Here is a 19,760-nt window from a genome sequence, read left to right as displayed (position 1 = left end):
CTGGGACTCAGGAAAAGAGCAGAAAATGAAGACCTGAAAGACTTTGGCACCACACAATGATGTGTTGTATGGTGTCAAAGCGTGTGATTTCTCGGTCACATGATTAACAAATATCTGCTGACTGCCAAAAGAGACTCTATGAGGATGCACATCCTTTTGTCTAGTGGGCATAGTCAGTGGCATAGGCTATGCTGTTGGCCATGGCATGTCTATTTCCTTAATTCAATTTTATCTATAGAATGCAGTATCTTATCTATTTTTCACAGGGACTGCATAATGCGCCATTTTGAAATTGAAGTTCAGGTTTTCAATCAGTGTATGTGTTGGCTAGTTGCCCAGTCTTAGAAAGATTAGACTCATAAAAGCTGTAACAGTGACAAAGATCTCACAGGAATTTTATATTCTCATTATGAAATATATTGATGTACTTGGCATGTATGTATGAGAGGTTACACAGACACATACTGTATTAATGGCAAATTGATACAACAGGGTGAAGTGTTCATAAAGAAATAACCACAGTGTCAAAAAGTGTTGAAAATAATATTTATTGATTCTAAACTTGTACAAATAATTTTACCTATAGTTGCATACTAGCACAATGATCGGCAGCAGTGCATATTACCGATTTAACATGTTTTAATCTATAGAAACTGTACATGGCACAAATAATCACATAGTATTCACATAGATAGCCCTCTCCCCCAATTAATAACTGTGTAATATAAAAGCCTTTACAGTAGATTACCACATATTGTCTTCCAGGTGGCCCCATTGCAGTTTGAAGCATGTGAGACGTTGACACTTATGTTGTCTGCCACCAGAGGGCGCAAGTCAATAAGGCTGTAAGGACAATGGAAAAGAGTAACATCAAATTAACCCGTATTATGTTCAGATTTTGGACACTTTCAGACTGTTCGGGTCAAATTAATCAGGGACATTATTTTGCCATTTAGAATCAATATATTTTTTTTTCAAATGATTCAATTTATATTGTCTTTAACCCAATCCCAACAAATTCAGATAACATATGATTTGAACACTGTTGATTGATTTACTAGATAAATTTTTTAACAATGTAAATGCCATTTGTTTTTTGTGATAAAACTATAATTTGTATACAAATCCACTACGATAAAGACTTGGGTGGCATGAATCATGCATATTTAGGAAAACTAGAAATCCAATTCCAAGGAATTACCAGTGCATGAAAATGCAAAATATATGATGTAAAATATCATACAGAGTAAAAACAGATAATGCAGAGATAGTTACAATGGTGTTGCCAAGGTAAATATGATGGTTGCTATGCCAAATAAAGTGGTTGCTATGCTGATTGCTATGCTGGTGGTTGCTAGGTTGACATTGTAGCTGTGGTTGCCAGAGTAAATCATATGGTTCCTAGGGTGTTGCTAGGGTACTTATGGTGGTGGCTATGCAAAATAAAGTAGTTGCTATGGTGGTTGCTAAGGTAATCATGTTTGTTGCTATGGTGGTTGCTAAGTTATAGTGGTGGTTCCTAGGTTGTTTCTAGGATATTTCAGATGGTTGCTAGGTGGTTTCTTGGGAACATATGGTGGTTGCTATGCAAAATAAAGCGGTTGCTAGGCTGGTTGCTAGGGCAATCATGTTGGTTGCTATGTTGGTTGCTAGGTTGTCATCATGGAAGTGGTTGATAGGTTGTTGCTAGGGTACTTGAGGTGGTTGCTATGCTGGTTGCTAGGTTAATCTAATTGGTTGCTATATTGGTTGCTAGATTGTAACTGTGGAAGTGGTTGCTAGGCTGTTGCTAGGGTATTTGACATGGTTGCTAGGCTGTTGCTAGGGTACTTATTGTGGTTGCTATGCTGGTTGCTAGGGTAATCATGTTGGTTGCTAGGTTGTCATTGTGGAATTGGTTGATAGGTTGTTGCTAGGGTACTTGGGAAGGTTGCTAGGCTGTTGCTAGGTTAGCTGTGGTGGTTGCTATGCTGGTTGTTAGGTAATCTCATTGGTTGCTATATTGGTTGCTAGGTTGTAACTGTGGAAGTGGTTGCTAGGCTGTTGCTAGGGTACTTGAGGTGGTTGCTAGGCTGTTGCTAGGGTAGTTATAGCAGTTGCTATGCTGATTGCTAGGTTAATCATGTTGGTTGCTAGGTTTTAACTGTGAAATGGTTGCTAGGCTATTGCTAGGGTACTTTAGGTCATTGCTAGGTTGTTGCTAGGATATCCATGGTGGCCACTATCAGAAAATAAAGGAGTTACTATGGTGGTTTCATAGATATATATACATAGATGCCACATTGTCTGTTGAGTTCTATTAGAAGGAATATGTCAACGCAGCCGCCATATTGGTAGGGGCAACACTCGCCCGTAAATTAATGGAGATTTATGATGAGCTGAAGGAGTTTTGGGCTATAAATTCCTCAAACTCATAGATATTTCAAGCGATGGGCATACATTATATTTCATAGTTAAAGGTAAATAAACTACATGAAGAACACAAAAAAATATCACTATTTACGAAAACTGCAAAAAAAGTTCCTATGAAATGTAGAATAACCTACTGGCAACGATTGGCCAGTAACTTATAGTAATACGTTCCCAGTAATTTTAGAGTATTCTGTGGTCATAGTATTAGGGAATCATGCTGTAAAAACAATAGGCATAACAAGTTTATATAGAACACATTATTTTACAGCAGCGAACCCCATAGCCAGTCACTGAAGGAACCCCACATAAATCCTCAATCTTCAGGCTCTTGCTCATGATACTGGTGAAGGACAGTATAAGGGCCTATACACAGGGATTTTACCTATACACTGTCAGGTAGAGTTATTTATTGGTGAAGACTTAAGGGTGTTTAGAATGCTTAGGAATAACATTGTGCAGCAGGATCCCACACTACAGAGGGTAAAGACTGCAGGAAAGCAGGAACTTCTCGGGCTTGGATTAAAAAATTGTAGCATGTATGTAAGTGAGTGAGAGAGAGTATGTGTGTGCCAGCATATGTGTATGTCCCCTGCGTGTGTTTTTGTTGTGTGTATGTCTGTTTCAATTGTTGTTTGTGTGTGTGTTTCAGTTTTTGTTTGTGTGTATGCATGTGTGTGTGTGTGTTTGTGTGTGTGTATTTTTGTGTTTTTCTGTACATCTGTGTGTCTCATTGCATATTCAGGCCAAACATCTTGTGAAGGAGGATGTAAATGTGTAGTGGGGGACGTTAGTATGTGTACTAGAGCCCGTCCGATATGGGATTTTAAAGACAAATATTTTCATATTTGACGATATATAATATCCACAAATATTTTATATCCTCAATTTCTGCTTATAGGCCTATTACTATTGGGGAGAGGGGGGTGTTTAACGTAAAAACGTTAACATAGCTTTTTACACACCGTTAACAGCAAGAAACTGCCTGATATTTTGTGTGATTGGAAAGGAAAATTGCATGTAAGATAATGTCCATACTCTCATGTGACTTATGGCTGATTCGGAACTCCACCGCGGCCTGTGCGTTGCATGTCTGTTCCATAACTACTGCGGCGCGTTTCATGTAAGCATGCATATCAGAAAGTATCTGATGCGGCGCTGCTGCAGACAGTTTGACTATTAAAACATCTCTTCACTGTCTCTTTTGTCTGGAAACACTGGCGTGGAAAATAGGCGCTATTCCTATTGGTGCATGTTTGCAGTGCAGCAATGAAATGACAATACTGGAAATTTAGATGAAGGATCAGTATTTGGCTTTCCTTTTCTTAATTTAAAAATAATTATCAGCCGTTATAAGTGCCTATACCGATAGATCAGCAAATAGCTAATATCGGCACACTGATTTATTGGTCGGGCTCTAATGTCTACCAAGTTTTTTTTTTTTTTTTTTTTTCATTAACATGTTTTTCACTGAAAATAAGCTAAAGCCATAAAGTGTTTGGCTGAAAAACACTATTCTTTTATAGTTTATAGTCAATTTGACCCGAACACCACACAAGGGTTAGTGTTTACATCCACCATCAGTCTATGGTATGCGAGATGTGGCTGTTTTAGTTTTATAGCCTTTTTTACAATATGTAAATGCAGTCAATGCAACATTTTGACAGTTTGAAACATGAAATCCACTTACCCCTTTGGATTTGCAGGTGCCACACAGGCAACCGAAGAGGCCATTGATCATCTGGATGGAGCACAGTATCGTCTGCATACCGCTCACTGCCACCAGAGTGCTAAACAGAGCTATATTGAACCTGATCACGTTGTCAGGTGCAGAGCACAGGAACCAAGAGTCCTGATTATTAAGGTAGCTGTTTTCCCTGAAATCGATAGAGAAGACATGGGGATATGTAGTTTAATGGGTGCTTTGGAAAACCTCTAAGTGAAACCATCTGAAAGAAAGCAACACCTGCACAGCATGCACACAATGAAACACTGGGGAACATAGACCGACGTACACACTGTTGCATCCACCAGGTTAAAAACGAATGGGGCTGCCCATGTTTTCCTACATTCACATCACATTTGTCATAGAATATCTCTTAAGGTAAAAGAACTAGGCAACAACCAATCAGGACATGAAGTGCCCATTAAACCTAAAGTGCAGCTGGCAGTATACAGTAGAAAGGAGGGTTAGTCAGAGAATGTAAGATATGTGGTTTACTGAAAAGAGGGCTTCCTTTGAGTGCAATGAAACTGAGTGATTCAATGGTAACATGTTTCATTATGCAGTCATTTTGTTGATTATAGATTTGATTACATTTCTATAACCCAGAAAATACCCAACATGAGATGCAGAAATTACATTGAAATGTTAAGACAGTTTATATCTCGAACGTCTTTACATATTCACATGCCTAAAATAATTTGTTTGTACCCCAGTACAAATATATTTAGACAAAAAACTATACTGCGCCACTATGACAGACTATTTGAAGTAATCATGTACATCAAGAAAGTTCAACACAATATCTTGCTCAAGAGCAATTCTAAAGTAATTCAAATCTGGCTGGGGGTGTAGATTATCATAACTGAACATATGTTAAGACTGAGGGAGATTGTTCTTACTTGTCTTTAAAAGGAGTCATCCAGATTAATCCTACTCTACAATATGGCCCATTGACTAAACCGAGCATGGCCACAACGAAACTGTAGAGGGCACCAGCAACCCCAACAGCAGCAAATGCAATTGACAGGAACATCTGCGAAGGCAACCACAGGTCAAACAATAAGGGGCAGTAAACAGGTCCACATTATGTTCTGAGTCATGGCTATAGTTTATTTTATGTGTGTCAGAAAGAGCGAGGTGTTGGTCACAGAGTGATTATAAAATAAAAAAGGGAGAAACTCTACAATCTGTTTACTGCAAACAGTTTCTTCCTTTTTTGTTTTGGAAATGTATTGTACAGCACACCCTTCATCTGATTCAATGAAATTGTTTTAACGTAACCTAGAAGCGGATTCCACATTACAGATTGTTTGATTAATGAAAAAAAAATCATAACAATGATGAAGGCATTATGTATCTGTTGTGGGGAAAACATGTTGAGCTCTGCTGAGTTTAGACGGTCCACATTCTTTATCTAATTCCCTGCTAATTCTCTCCCATCAGATAGGCCATTTGAATCATGTGAAACACATTCTCTGTCCCCTCCAGGACAGATATCTTCCATTTTGTCTAACGAAATAAGCTTCTACCTGCATACCAAGAGACAGCAATTATTCTAAGCGTGTGCACTTTGCATTGTGCACGATTTTAAAGGTAATTACATTCTTTATCACATCCAGCGGTGTAGTCTAGTTTGGTGTAGTGGTTATACTGTGATCACTGATCACATCCACAGGACGGATCATTTCTACTTACCCCACAACGGTTAGCACAACAACCTCCCTTTCCTGTCAGATGAATGTGTATTGCTGGTATTAAAACCTGTGAGACAGAAAGACACAATAAGTAATAATTGGTTAATAATTAACAGAATTTATTAACTGTCTTCACAAAGAAAGAGTCCAAAGTCAGGTAACCGAAGGTGCTTTTTGGTATTGAAGGAAAAATAATTTTCTATTTTGATTTTCAATAATGAAATAGCCATCAAAATAAATTATTTTTATAATTTTTTCTGAAAGAAGAGTGCCTTGTTAACTGTGTGTTTTTTGCTTGTTGTTGCACTCTCATCAATTACAATTCTTTCACACTCAAAACAATTGTTCAAACACAATAGTCAAGTAGTGTGAAATAAATCTAAAAAAATAAAATAAAAGTAGAATTGCACATAGCAAGAAGCTGGTCTGAGGGCAGATCTGACGTTGTGCTCATCTCACAGTTTCAACCATTTTTTATCAAATGGTATTATCTTAATATTCTGGCATGTTTAAAATATGATGGTCGAAAGTGGCGTTCCGATATCTGGAAATCTGATCTCACAATGGGTTTTTGTTCACAATTCGGCCCCCCTCACTTTCAAAATATCTCCTGCGCCCCTGGTCATAGGCTATTGTTTTCATTCACATTTTTGGGCAGGTTTTCATTTACAGATTTTCTAGTGGGATTTTAACAGCTTCTTTAGAGAACAAAAACTTGGTCTGTTGCAAGCTGCATGTTTAGAGACAGTGTGGAATGCTCTGTAACTCCTCTCCTGACCCTCCCCTTAGAATTAATGAACATTTCTTGGAAGAGTCTGAGTCTAAACTACAGGAGGTCTTGAAGTGAGACAGGAGAGGAATTCCATAGAATTCCCTTTGAAAGATACAGTTACTGTTATGCTGTACATATTTTAAATGTAGACTGTCTTTGAATATAACATAAATTATTGAAGAAGTAAAGTAAATAAACCACAAGTGTAACTGTGTAACTCGGTGGATACACCTAAAAATGTTACCGCTAAGTCTGACATTTGAATACTGACCACACTAAACAAACAAGAAGTACAGAACATCTGTGTGAATGTACTATGTTAATCATACACCCTGCTGAATGCACAATCTGCATTCTAACAGTCTGCATGAGAAGAAAGGAGATTTGCATTTATAGGTGTGTGGGTGAGGTCTTTGGACTCACCATGATACCACCACCGATGAGGCCTCCCATGTACTTGACCTCCTCTGTGAGGTATCCATCTTTGGCATACTTGACGTCCCAGCCCGGGAAGAAAAGGAGAATGTTGCAGATGATCGAGGTGAGCGCCAAAGGGTACAGCGACACTCCGATGAAGCGGGCACACTTCCCCGTACACATGTCGGCTTCGGCTCTTTGTGGAGTGACCAACAAGGGTGTACAAACACTTCCACGCGACCGCCAGATGGCCTTTGACCCAAATCCAGAACTTTTGGTGGTCCAAGGGGGATTTTGATCGTGTTTCCTTCTTGCTGTTGCCCAGGTCAGTTCTGTCTGATAGCAAAAAGACGGAGTATGGGATAGTGTGTGTTCAGCTTGGCTTGACCTCTCTCTTCCACTGCTGTCTGCCTCTGACTCCACACATGTGCTCAAGATTAGATATGTGGAGCAGGGAGGGGCAGGAGTGAGCAAGACTGAGTGATTCGGTGTGTGTGTTCACATGATCAGGGTGAGAGAGGGAGACTGAGAAAGAAAGGGAGAGAGAGGGGGAGAAGGGAGAAGCAGAAAGAGACACAGAGGGTGTTTTGTGTTTGAGCAGAACAGCAGGGTTGGGGCGAAGAGTTTGGAAGACTCAGCTTTTTCTCCACCCATCTCTTGAAAAAACATGTTTTTTTTTTTAGGCCTATTTAGTTTGTTTATTTGGAATTGTTTTATGTTTTATTTAATAAATGTTATGATAAGTACCTTCTTTGAAGGCACACTGAAAAAAGTTTGCAAATATCTTGGCTCAGAACAGTAGAGCCAAGAAAAAGACAACGTCAAGCACATCTTACTTTTTTCTCTCTGTTGTGCAAATGAAAGTATTGTTATCAAAACTGACAATCAACAGCAGATTAACCCTAACCCGAACAGTCACCTTCACCTTTACTTACATTGTTTTTTAATACACCTCTGTGTCCAGATACGGACAACACAGTTTGTATCGTTTCCTTTTTTTTATTTGTTACACAATATGTGTTGAAAATAATACAACTTGCGTTGAAAACAACACAACTTGCATTGGTTTTTAACACATCTCTAAGTCCAGATAGGGACAACACATTTGTTTTAAGAATGCTGCTTCATATTATTATAGTCTTAAGCATATGGACAGTTATAAAGTGAATGAAGTTAAGGTGAGCATGACAACAAAATGAACAGAGCTACACATACATATTGCAATACAGTTGACCTATACTACCATCTTTAGGAAAACAAGAGATTACAAAGTGAGGGTCAACAGGTGGTCACTCGTCATGGAAAAAACTGACAATTAAGACAGCTGACATCACAAGTGGTGAGTCCTCAGACACTTCTTCCAAATAACTCGAACAACTCTATACCACAAAAGAGGAAACATTGGTTTGGGAGTTTTTGGATTCACAGTGTTGGTATGCTGTGGGTGGAATATGCTGGTGCACCTGCAGAATTAAGTAATATATGAAAGCCCTGACTCATATTTACTATAAACTGATACATAATATCTGACCTCCCTGATGTGACATATCATCACTAAACACATCACCAATGTGTTTAATGAAGACCTGCCGGCGATATGTTTCTCCTTTGCTCCTAGCAGGCTTAATGTCATGGTTACTATTGCGGTTAGTGACAAGGCAGTGATGGTAAACATATGGTAAACTACACTCTGTCCTCCATGGCTTGACTTACAGTAGACATTCCTTTACACTGACTTGTCTATGGGAAGTGCTGTAAATCTGTGTGTAATCTTTGGACTGTGCTGTTCTCCTGAGGACGATACAGAGGGAGTTGTCATCAATTCAGCAGAAGACAAACTGGCAGTCAGCCAAAGAGAGCTGCAATAGATAAATGGCTTTGTGATTAGGCCAGCCATGTTGGCATAGTTCACTGACACCAACAATGTATACAGCTGAGGATGTATATGGGCTTTAACACTGTTAACTCTATCACACACTACTCAGTAGGAAGCTACACATTCTAGAGCAGTGTTCTGAATATCCAGGAAGCTTAAAGCACCTACTGTAAGCATCTAAAACTACATTGTTCTCTAAATGATTTCCAGTTTAAACATTTACATAGGTAAACAAACGGATAGCACACTGGTGATGTGTTGTTTGTGAAGCTGTCTTTTATTACCAATGAGTTCCGCCGCATCGATCATCCATTCCATCCATCAACTCTGAGTTCCATCACTTCCAAAAAGAACTAGCAATGACTAGATCATTGTCGTGGATGAAATCACAATGCTGGAGAAGGAGCGCTACTACATGAAAACAATACCCCTGGAGGAACCAAGGAGCCTGGACAACATGATAGGATGCTACCATGAACAGGCGCCTCAGCTGGGCTGACATCTGGAGGACACCGCAGAACAGGCTCAGCTCCTTCCTGAATCTCACCCGGTGGTTTGAATAAATGTAAATGATTTGGAGGCAATTAGGCTGCCTGCCGCGGCAGCAGGAAGGCAAGCATCCAGCACATCTTATCAGGATGCAAGGTGGCACTGTCCTAGAGACGCTTCAGGTGGATGCTTCAGGTCATGGTTAAGTTGGCTAAGGTCCTGGAGAGATGTACTGTAATTTGGTAGCAAACCGGTCTCCAGAGATGGTATAGCCTGCACTGACAGGATCCGTTACACATGGCAGTACACTCCAAGCATCTGAGAAGAGCAGAATGTCATTCTGTCATCCGGAGAAAATGTTGATGGACCTCAGGAAGAAGCTGGTCTTCCAAGAGAGATCATAACAACCACTCACCGACCAGACATCAGGGCCGGTGTTCCAGTTTAGATGGTGAGCAGTTTAACTGGTGATATTTGCATAAAATCAGTGAATATTCAACAAGACCCTGCCTACTTCTTAATCTGCTCTGCCTCCGATAGTGCAGGTTTATATTAGGCTACATTTTCACGAAGTGTTTGCAAGTGAGACAATATAACGGATATCGCTGAAAACATCACCAGTGTATGTCTAATACATGTCCGTTTAAGCATTATCCACAAATATGACACATACTGAATTAATGGAAAAAAATAAAACTAGCGATCTAGCTGGGATTCGAACCACGCATGGACAAGAAAGTTGATTGGATTAGCTTCTACATTGTCTATACCACTACACTACGAGCCGCTGAAATTGATGCCAGATTTCTATGTATATATTGAACTGTTAGTAAAAGTTAACACAGGTTAACATAAGTGAGAAATATACGCCCATGTTAACTGGTGCCATCACAATTTAACATGGGCATATGCAAGCCTCAAAACAACAAAATAGGTTCATCTTTGCCTCACATACCAAAACCTAACTGATGTACAACAAACTGGCATGTCCCACTAACACTTTATTCCGTTTTGGGGGTTAATAATATGAAATATGTCAGTCATGTGCAAAAATTATCATAACTTAGTGTCATGTCTCGGTGAAGTTATGCAGTGAGCTGTCTAATGATTTGAAGTGAACACATGAAACTTATTTTCTCAGAGTTAAATATTATTTAATTTGTTGGTCCTAATTTGATGACACAAAATGGTTATCATGGTAGCATACCGGTATATTACAAAACTTTGATGTAGCTAGAGAGTTTGATGACAGATGTTGCTGTTTCAGATTCCCACGTAGCCTAAATTAGAAAATAGTTTCGCCTACTTACTGCTCATTCAGCAGCTGTTGCAAAACATTCACTTAGCCTAGATGTTTGCTATAATGAATATCTTGATCGATTGACAAATAAGCTGTCACAAGACAACATAGACCTACATTCATTTAATATGAAAACCATTGCATAGATACAAAATAACCAGTGGTGCAATTGGTTAGCAGGGTGGACTATTACTGCTAGCTTGCTATTATAGTGAGCAGTTCGAGGCCCAAGTGATCTTCATAATTTTTGCGCATTATAATCACGATGTGTGTTTCTGCACAAAAAATGAGCAACGTCTGATGGGGTCATTTGTTACTGTTTGTGATGCAAAATTACTGAGGCAAAATGAATCTGAATTATTCAAGGCATGCATTCGCTGTGTTTGCTCATGTTATAGGCTATCACCAGTTAACATGGACATCAGGATAGCAAGTAAGCTAGTAGACTAGTCTAATAGACTAATGACAAGTGTTGCTCTCTGTGGCGTAGTGGTGATAGTGCTTAGGCCTACTGCTTGGATCATTTTGCCTCAGTGAGACTCATGTTCGAAACCCAACAAAACCTTCGCTGATTTACTTTGACACATTTCCTGTTTGCACAACATTTTGTGTGGATGCTTAAGCAAACATGCATTATACATAGCGATTCCCGCATGTTTTCGGCAAGATCTTGCTTCATATTCTGTCACGCACTGTAGGCTTGTGAAAATGTGAATCTCCAGCACTGGAAGGGCGGAGGCAGAGCAAATCGTTGTTAACAAGTAGGCAGGGTCTTGTTGAATATTCACGGATTTTATGCAAATATCACAAGTTAACCTGCTCACCATCTAAACTGGAACACCTGTTCTGTTCCGGTTCTCGCACATTACGCAAGTTGCGTAGGGCCCCACAAGTTAATGAAGGCCCCCTCCCCCGTCTCCCCTTGAGTCAAGCTATAGTGACAAGTAGCCTATACAGTTATAGCGACAGTGCCTCATACATTGAGAAGATGAACATGAAACCGAATTACCATTCAGGGCATGAAAAACGGAAGAAACGTCACAAGAATGAACAGCGGGAACAGCAGTCGGGTAAACTTGTGTTCGTTCCATGGTTTGACGTCAACATGCATCTCTCCAGTGCGTGTTGCTGGCCTAGCCTACATGTAGGCCTACCTAACAGGGAAGTGAATCTGTCTGCGGCTTGCTTGCCAGCCTTTCCTAGTCACAGTACTTTGCAAAGTTGTGAAATATAATCGCATATTACGTTTTTTTTATTCGGGCGACTGGCTACATTTTTAAAAAAAATAACAGCATCTTTAAATGTGTTCACGTGCAGCTTGGGATGAAACTAGCAGTTTTTCAGCAGAAACTTGCGAGGACCCGTCTAAACTAATAGGTGATTTCACTTCCCATACATTTTTAAAATAACTAAATTGGAAAGTAGCCTGTATTAACTTTGATTCGCTGTGCTGCATGGACAATAGATGCACATCGTAAATTAGGCCTATATGAAGTATTAAAATGATTGTTTAAAATAGTCTACATTTGAAAAAATATTGAAACTAGATGTACCGCAGAGCGGTACAAAATATGACCGCCGCCCAGTCCAGCACATTTTTTCCACAAAAAGAAATCACGCTGAAAGGCCTATATGATTCTAACTGTCTCACTAAATTGCATTATCCATACTCAATTCTCACTGGTATCTGCTAGACAATAAGTACCAAAACATTATTAGTTCATAGATTTCACATGTAAAATTCATTTTATACAACCCCACCTCCATCTTGCCTGTTCATAATTCTGAGAAATTCTTGATTGTTTGTGTTATGTTTATGTTATGTGTGTGTGTGTGTGTGTGTGTGTGTGTGTGTGTGTGTGTGTGCGTGCTTGTGTGTGTGCCTGCGTATGTGCCTGTGCATGCAAGCGTACATATGTCTACTGTGTGAGTATGTGTCATACGTATGATTACTGTGAATGTATGTGTGTGTGTGTGTGTGTATCTGTTTGTGCACATGTGTGCACATGAAATGGGTTAACATGACCCCTGGAGGCAAACATACGGAAAAAAATGGTCATCCTAGGCCCTATAGTTCTCAAGATATTCACAGAGAACTGTGTCTGCCCTTCCCTCCTTTTGGGGGGTCCAGTCCAGCGGGGGGGCTACAGATCAAAACGAAAAATGACGGTTCCATGTTATCCATGTGGGGGTACATGCCCACCAAGTTTCGTGTACCCCGGTCTTTCAGTGTCCCGGGACTCATTGACGGAAATTTGGGCATGCGAAAAAGAAAAAAAAAAAAAAGAAAAAAAAAAATTTCTGACTAAACCTATATGACCGCCGCTTCGCTGCGCGGCGGTCATAAATATAAGAGAATCAGGGGAGCCAGTTCACAGCCTATGTCTTTCCCAAGTAGCCTACTACAGACACACAGGTGCAGAACAGTCAGTCAGTAGGCTATAGCACAACCAGACCCTTACAAAATAAATAACTGCATTATTACGTGTCAAACTGCAGATTTCTGAGTATGAAAAACGCTGTTTTGAAGAAAATATTTGCAGCTCTTATGCAGGAAATGCAATATTTTAGACGCAAAAAACTACATTGTACTGTATAGTACTGTACTTTACTACAGAAATGCAGTATTTTGGACATGAACATACTATACTGCACTGGTGGCCTACTGTAGTATAACTGAACTGTAGGCTACTTTGAAAAAACTGCAGTTATTTTTTTTGCAAGGAGATATGTACAGCAAGCATCAAAAGCAAACAGTCCAGACCCTTTATAGGGAAAAACACTATATTTGGTAACGTCCATAGACATCCAAACTGGGGTGGGATGATTGTATTGGGAGCACTGAGATGTCAGATGATACTGCAAAAAAATGGTTACATTTTGGCGCTCAGAGTTCAGGTAGGAGGGCCCCTTAGCAGGATTTTTCTTAGGGCCCCATGGAGGTCTGAACTGGCACTGCCAGACATCATTGTATGGTCCATGGTATGGTCCCCTGGGAGGAAGGTTCAAGGTCCAATTTGGGGAAAGGAGCCATTGTTTTACAGCCAGAAGAGAGAACACATTCATAAACATAAATACAACATGAAGGTTCACCAAACAGCAGGGGTGGACAGTAACTAACTAAGTACATTTACTTGATTACTGTACTTAAGTATAATTTTTTTGAGTATCTGTACTTTACTTGACTATTAATCTTTTCGGAAAGTTGTGACTTTTACTCCACTACTTCACATTTGAAAGGCAAATACTGTACTTTTGACCCACTATTTTTGAAATATGAGCATGAGTACTCATTACTTTTAACTACATTTGATTCTTTGAATGCAATAATGTGATAAACCATCTTCAAGTTAATTTTTTTCAATAGTCCAATTTGAACTTGGCTAAATTGCCTTTGATAATGATGGTGACAACAGATTCTTCATCAGAACATCCTCCATGTAGCCTGGGAGAACCCAGACAAACCTGTTAGCAATTGAGATTTGAGAAGTGGTATGGTGTTAACCAGGCTATCCTCCATGGTCATTGTGAAATTGAAATCAGGTAAATCAGGTTTATATAAAATATTGGAATCAGGTAAATCAGGTTTAAAGGCCAAGTATACTTGTGTATACAAGGAATTTGGTCTCTGCATTTATCCTATCCGTGAATTTGTGAAACACACAGAACACACACAGTGCAGTGAGGGGTTCCCCCGCCCACATTTTTCCTACTGGTCAGAAATCAAACCGGCAGCCCTTCAGTTTCAAGACCGAAGCCCCAGGCCACGGCTGCCCCTTAACCCTGTGGGGCACGGATGCCAGGGCTTTGTGGGCAAGCAATAGCCCAACTGCTCCATGGTGCTGGAATGACAGGCTCAAATCTGTGGGAAGGAGCCGGGAGAAGAAGCAGAGAAAGCAAGATTCTGGCTGTGGTTCTGAAGGAAGGACAGCAGTTGAGGGTCAACACCCCAGTAATGGCAGGTGCAGGGGGTGGTGGGAGACATCCTCTACGTGCCACTACCCCCCTGCTGGGAGACGTACTGGTACGGGGGGCGAAATATTTATGAACGGCAGCCTCCAGCTGATAACCCTGCAGCTGACCTAATGACACCGCCGGAAATGCTGCAGGTTTAGTGCCGAAGCAGGATTCAACATCTCACCTCAAGGATCTAATGACCACTACTATACGTGCATGTTGAAGTATAAATATATGATATGAGGGGAGGGGATGGGAGAGATGGCTGAAGTTGGACCTGCTGCATATGCCCACACATGATGTTTCTTAGGAACCCGCAGTCAAATGATCAACTTTGAACTTTCTAGCTGTCCATTTATTATCCAAATGAGAAACAACTCTGTAAATGGGAAACAAATGGCTCCAACCAAGCAATACAATATTCAATTCAGCCAATCATCACATTGCCTGAGGAGCATGGATGGGCAGGGTGCTCTTGAGGCAATGTGACGACTGCCTGGAATATTGTCTGTCGAGCTGAAATACAAACAAACTTTTGTCAGGACTGAATTACAGCCAATTTAGTAATTCAATATTTTGCGACAAAGGAAGCATATTGGATCAGTCACTAGAACATGCAGCTTAGCTGTCTCTCTGGCCTTTTGTTTATTTCCTTCACCATTGTCTCTCTAACTGCACCTGCTCGTCACATTGACAAGTGATATACTATAGGGACCAGATGATTTCCTGCCAAATGTTGTCTGTTTCTGTCACTGGCCAGCTGAGGTCATATTTCATGTCCTTATGCTGGCATTGGCTAACAGTTCTGTTTTTTATTTTCATTATTATTCAGACACATTTTCCTTAACATCATGGGGTCGTCTCTGGAATATTCCATTGGTAGTGACTCGGTGACCTAGTCATCTGTGTTCATTTTTGCACCGTCATTTTGCTCTTACGCTGGCGAGTGTGTAATGTAATGATGAGTTTACATAGCTGTGTTGGCCTTATCAGTGCTGCAGATGCATAGTAGCAACTCTCTGTTGGCTTGCGAGCTGGAAAAATTAAACTTCGATCAGGCCAATCACATCGTGTATAGAGTCGATAGGCGACTAGGCGGGCTTAACATAATGATGGCAGAGTTGCGACAGTTCGGCGTGATCTCCCTGCTACTTGAAAACAAAGAAGATGGATGTTGCTGTTGGCGAACAGCGTGACACGGGTTAAGCTTTTTTTAAGTTGGCAAAAGTTTGAACAACTGTCAGGCTAGCAGATGCACACTTCAGTATTCACTTCTGGCCCCCATTCAAAAAAGAAACTACAGGATGTAGCCTGACTTTTAGCACCACCAAAGAGGTTATGCTTTTTGTGGTTATTTGTTTGTTGGTGTGCATCAAATCTACTTTCACTGGTGTTGGAGTTTGCTGTTTACATGGGATAGGAAAAGCTATATACATAAAAAAAAAAAACAAGGGCCTGCACCAGGTGTTCTTATGTGTTACATTTCGGATGTATACTGCTTTAAATTCTATATTCTAAAAGGTTTGTAAACCATTTTTTTCAACTATGCATTTTGTCCACACAACCCACAGCCCAGTATTGCACATGTGTAGGGGAGACCGGGGCTGGTTGGAACACTTTTCACTCTCGGCTATATTTCTCCGTCTTACAATGCGTTGAAATTGTCAAATTGTGATTAACTGAAAGCTTGGGATCTCAGCTACAAAATGTATACATTCAATGTCAACAAATTATTCCTTGTTTTGAGTTATATATGATTAAAGTGGTGTTGTGCACGTGTGCCAACCTGCCCCATGCACGGGGTTGGTTGGCACATGTAGTCGGGTTTGGTTGGAACACCTATGTTATAGTCCTTTGCAGTACCCCTTTTGCTTTTGAAGTGCTCATCTATATCACTGCCTGTAGGGTTTTGCTGATGTCTTTCCTGTGTTTTTCTTCAGTAGGGCCCACCGTCAAGACCAATTTGGTCCCTACCGATTTTTTTTTTACTTCAAATGTTTAAAAATGTCTGAAATGCTTCAAAATGTAAAACTATGTTCAGTAATTACAATAACAATGCTAAAATAAAGATTGATGATGTTTTTATGTGTAAAATACAGAGTTTATAGATTTGTCACAAAATAGCCATAGGGAATGTATGTGCCAACCAACCCCAAAATCAGTGTGCCAACCTGCACCGCCCACATTAGGTCAAACTGTTTTGCACAAATGCTGTTAGCCTGCTAATATCAGTCACCTCAGGTTTTCAAACTTCATTTTAAGATATAGATGAGTCCCCTAGCAATCAATTATAATGAATATTTTTTTTATATCCCTAACTATTACCCTTCTAGGATGTATTTAGTGGGAGGTGCAAGTTTTGACACTACAAAATTAAAATGTTGTTCTCACCTAAAGGGTTATTGACCTGGAGACCAGTTACATACGTGAGTCATCCATCTTGAAACACATTTTACACAGAGAATATAAAGCATATAGCAAAATCCTCAAGGTTCCAACCATTACTAAACTACTAAAGCTACCAGTATAAATAAGTAAATGAACACTATCATCTGGACGATATTGTTAAGACTTGTTCATCTGAGTGACGTCTGCTGGGGAAAAGCTGATTTTTGAAGCTGCTTTTTTCTGCACTTCTGAGCTTTGTTTTGTTCTGCACCCATTATACATTGTAACTATTTGCTGTACAAGGACGCTGGGCAAAGATGTAACACACTAATCAGCCTACTAAAACAGTCAAAACTTACTTCAAAGAGTTTCTGTTCTTTAAAGTTTCCAAACTATGACACCAAAGAAAAAGATTTAAAGAATGATTTAATTAAAGCACAACATGTGGTAAGAGAGGTGGACACTGCTTCACAGATCACAAACATGAAAATGGCATAAACAGATGTTTATGGTCTGTTTTACAACTCCCCATGACAACTCTTTTTTTCATAGCAACTGGTGAAATATACAATAAACAATGAACCTGTGTCTGCAGAGCTGCCCCCCCCCCCCCCAAAAAAAATGTTTACCCAAAAACGGAAAAAGGGGGAAAAAACTTTGATGAAAACTCTATGCCCATATTCCACTGTGGAATAATAACTAACCTTAAAGGAACCATATGTAAGAAATGTATTTCAATGAATCATAAAATGGCCCTGATATGTCACTAGACATTAAGAAATCATGTTGATTTCAAATACTTATATCACTGACAACAGTAGTCCGGCCAGGATATTGTCATTTAAAAAGTGAAGTTGCAGCCCTCAACTGATGTTGATGTTGTGTTTTATCATGTCATGATGTGTTTTGGCCTGATGCGCCACCCTCCACCTATCTACTAATCATGAAGTCAGTAGTGTTTTGGCATCCAGTTTGCCAGCTCTGCCAGTCAGGGGGGAGGGGGACGGGATACACCACTTTACAGTAATTTGAAAGTGATGGCAGTACCAGTTTTGGCCACAATCTTACATACGGTTCCTTTCAAGGTGAAATCAGTGATTGCGCAAGAAGTTACATTTGTTTATGTTTATGTTTATATTCAAATTTATTTGCAGACGCTTTTGTCCAAAACAACGTACATCAACCAAGTACCAAACGAAACACACCAGAGAGGAAGCTCACCCCACCCTTCAATATTCCCAGAGAAACTACACACAGGGTTTTGTTTTGTTTTGTTGGAGCACAGGCTGCCGCCACTTTGTTTCCAGTTTTCTGAGCCTAGGCTGCCAGGTTTTTTACTCACAGAATAGCTAGTGGATTGTAAGGAGATGATTGCGGAATGTGACAAAAAAAATGTATGGGCTTGGAATCGCCTACGATCGCCGACTAGGCTACTCCTTTAAAACTGATGCCAAAGGAGGTTATGCAATACAACTTACTGTAGGCCAATTGGCCTGTATTTTCTGTGATATGCTCCGTAGTGACAGGAATATACAACAATAAGTATGAATAAAAACCTCATACTTAAGCAGCAATAGTTTCATAGAGCCTCACAGCACCTCCTCCATTTATCTACCCAAAGCCCTCAGAACCCATTCCAGCTTAAGCATGTCATGTGTATTCTCTATAAACTATTTCCCTCCTCACATTCCAGTAGATAAAAAAAGGCTTGGTATGCATCAGGTTAGATTTATGATGCCGGCTAGTGCCAACCTCTACAACTCTCCATCCTGGCCTTGAAGTTTTATAGAAGACAATTCTAGGTGATCCAGCATTACCTGTAGAAACTGAAGATGCCATCATTTCTATATCTCGATACTGAAACAGCAAGATATATGATTAGATGTTATTTGTGATTAAATACACCTGTGTCTGTTAGAGGTGAAATGCACTCTGAAAAAGGGCATCTGACCCAAAACGTCTGTGTTGCATTTAAATAGTAACATTTTAAGAAGTCCATTTGAAAGTGCTGACGTATTCCTTCCTTTCAATATTACTATATATTCCACTTCTTGGCACTGTGAAGGCTTTTTCAGGCACTGACCTACACTGTAAAGCTAAGAGTGAAGTGGACAGTGGTGTGTGGGAGATTATTGCTCTGAGTAACTGGGTGACGGGATAATGATGTTTCCAATGTTAGAGCAACACAATTATTTAAAACCAGCTACACCTCTCTTAAAAAAATACCCAATACCCCAAATAGCCATAACAAGAATTATTTCTTATTGTCCTTATTGTTGGGAACAGATGCAGATAGGCTTTCTCTGGAAGTCTTAAGAATTGTGGGAGGGCCTACACTTTACATTCCAGCTGATGATGATTTCTCAACTTGGCCATTGCTGGTCTCTTTTATAATTTTCTCTCAAAGTCTTAAGGATTGTGGGAGGGCCTATGGGAGAACGGGGTAAGTTGAGCGTAGGGGTAAGATGAGCCACCCCTTTATTTCTAGGAAACCGTAAACAAATTTGATCATGTGACAGCATTTTAAGGAAGAGGGAATCATTCTTTAAAATATATGGAAAGGTACAGCACATGGAAAATGTGAAAAAAAAATATGTAAAAATATTTTTTTTTTTGCTCTCCAAGTGGATTCCATTCATGTCCGGAGTTAGGGTGATTTAGAGAAAACATGATCAGAACAACATTCAATTGCATTACACCTCAATTGGTGCCCAATTTTGATAAGATGACAA

The 19,760-nt window shown here is 39.9% G+C and overlaps 1 protein-coding gene across 1 annotated transcript; it reads right to left on the bottom strand.

Annotated features, from left to right (window-relative positions):
* Window positions 1-532: 532 nt before the first annotated feature.
* On the bottom strand, window positions 533-7,460 carry tm4sf21a (transmembrane 4 L six family member 21a). Its single transcript, XM_076274609.1, has 5 exons — window positions 7,025-7,460; window positions 5,831-5,896; window positions 5,035-5,168; window positions 4,100-4,286; window positions 533-843 (listed from the first exon to the last, which is right to left on the bottom strand). Exons 1-5 carry the CDS (start codon window positions 7,199-7,201, stop codon window positions 835-837), a joined length of 573 nt encoding a protein of 190 aa, XP_076130724.1. The 5' UTR covers window positions 7,202-7,460; the 3' UTR covers window positions 533-834.
* Between the last annotated feature and the right edge of the window lie 12,300 nt (window positions 7,461-19,760).

This window comes from Alosa pseudoharengus, unplaced genomic scaffold, assembly GCF_046254945.1.
Source record: "Alosa pseudoharengus isolate Yale_2024_CS ecotype anadromous, Long Island Sound unplaced genomic scaffold, YU_APseudo_1.1 YU_APseudo_1.1_scf_8, whole genome shotgun sequence".
NCBI lineage: Eukaryota > Metazoa > Chordata > Actinopteri > Clupeiformes > Clupeidae > Alosa > Alosa pseudoharengus.
This window is presented reverse-complemented; position numbering and strand designations above follow the sequence as displayed.

Excerpts from the sequence above, each read along its gene's own strand:
- tm4sf21a (XM_076274609.1), bottom strand. The coding sequence starts at position 7,201 with ATGTGTACGGGGAAGTGTGCCCGCTTCATCGGAGTGTCGCTGTACCCT. Across the intron at positions 5,897-7,024 it reads TCATCGGTGGTGGTATCATG|GTTTTAATACCAGCAATACA; the intron begins GTGAGTCCAAAG and ends TCTGTCTCACAG. Across the intron at positions 5,169-5,830 it reads GTTGTGCTAACCGTTGTGGG|ATGTTCCTGTCAATTGCATT; the intron begins GTAAGTAGAAAT and ends TTGCCTTCGCAG.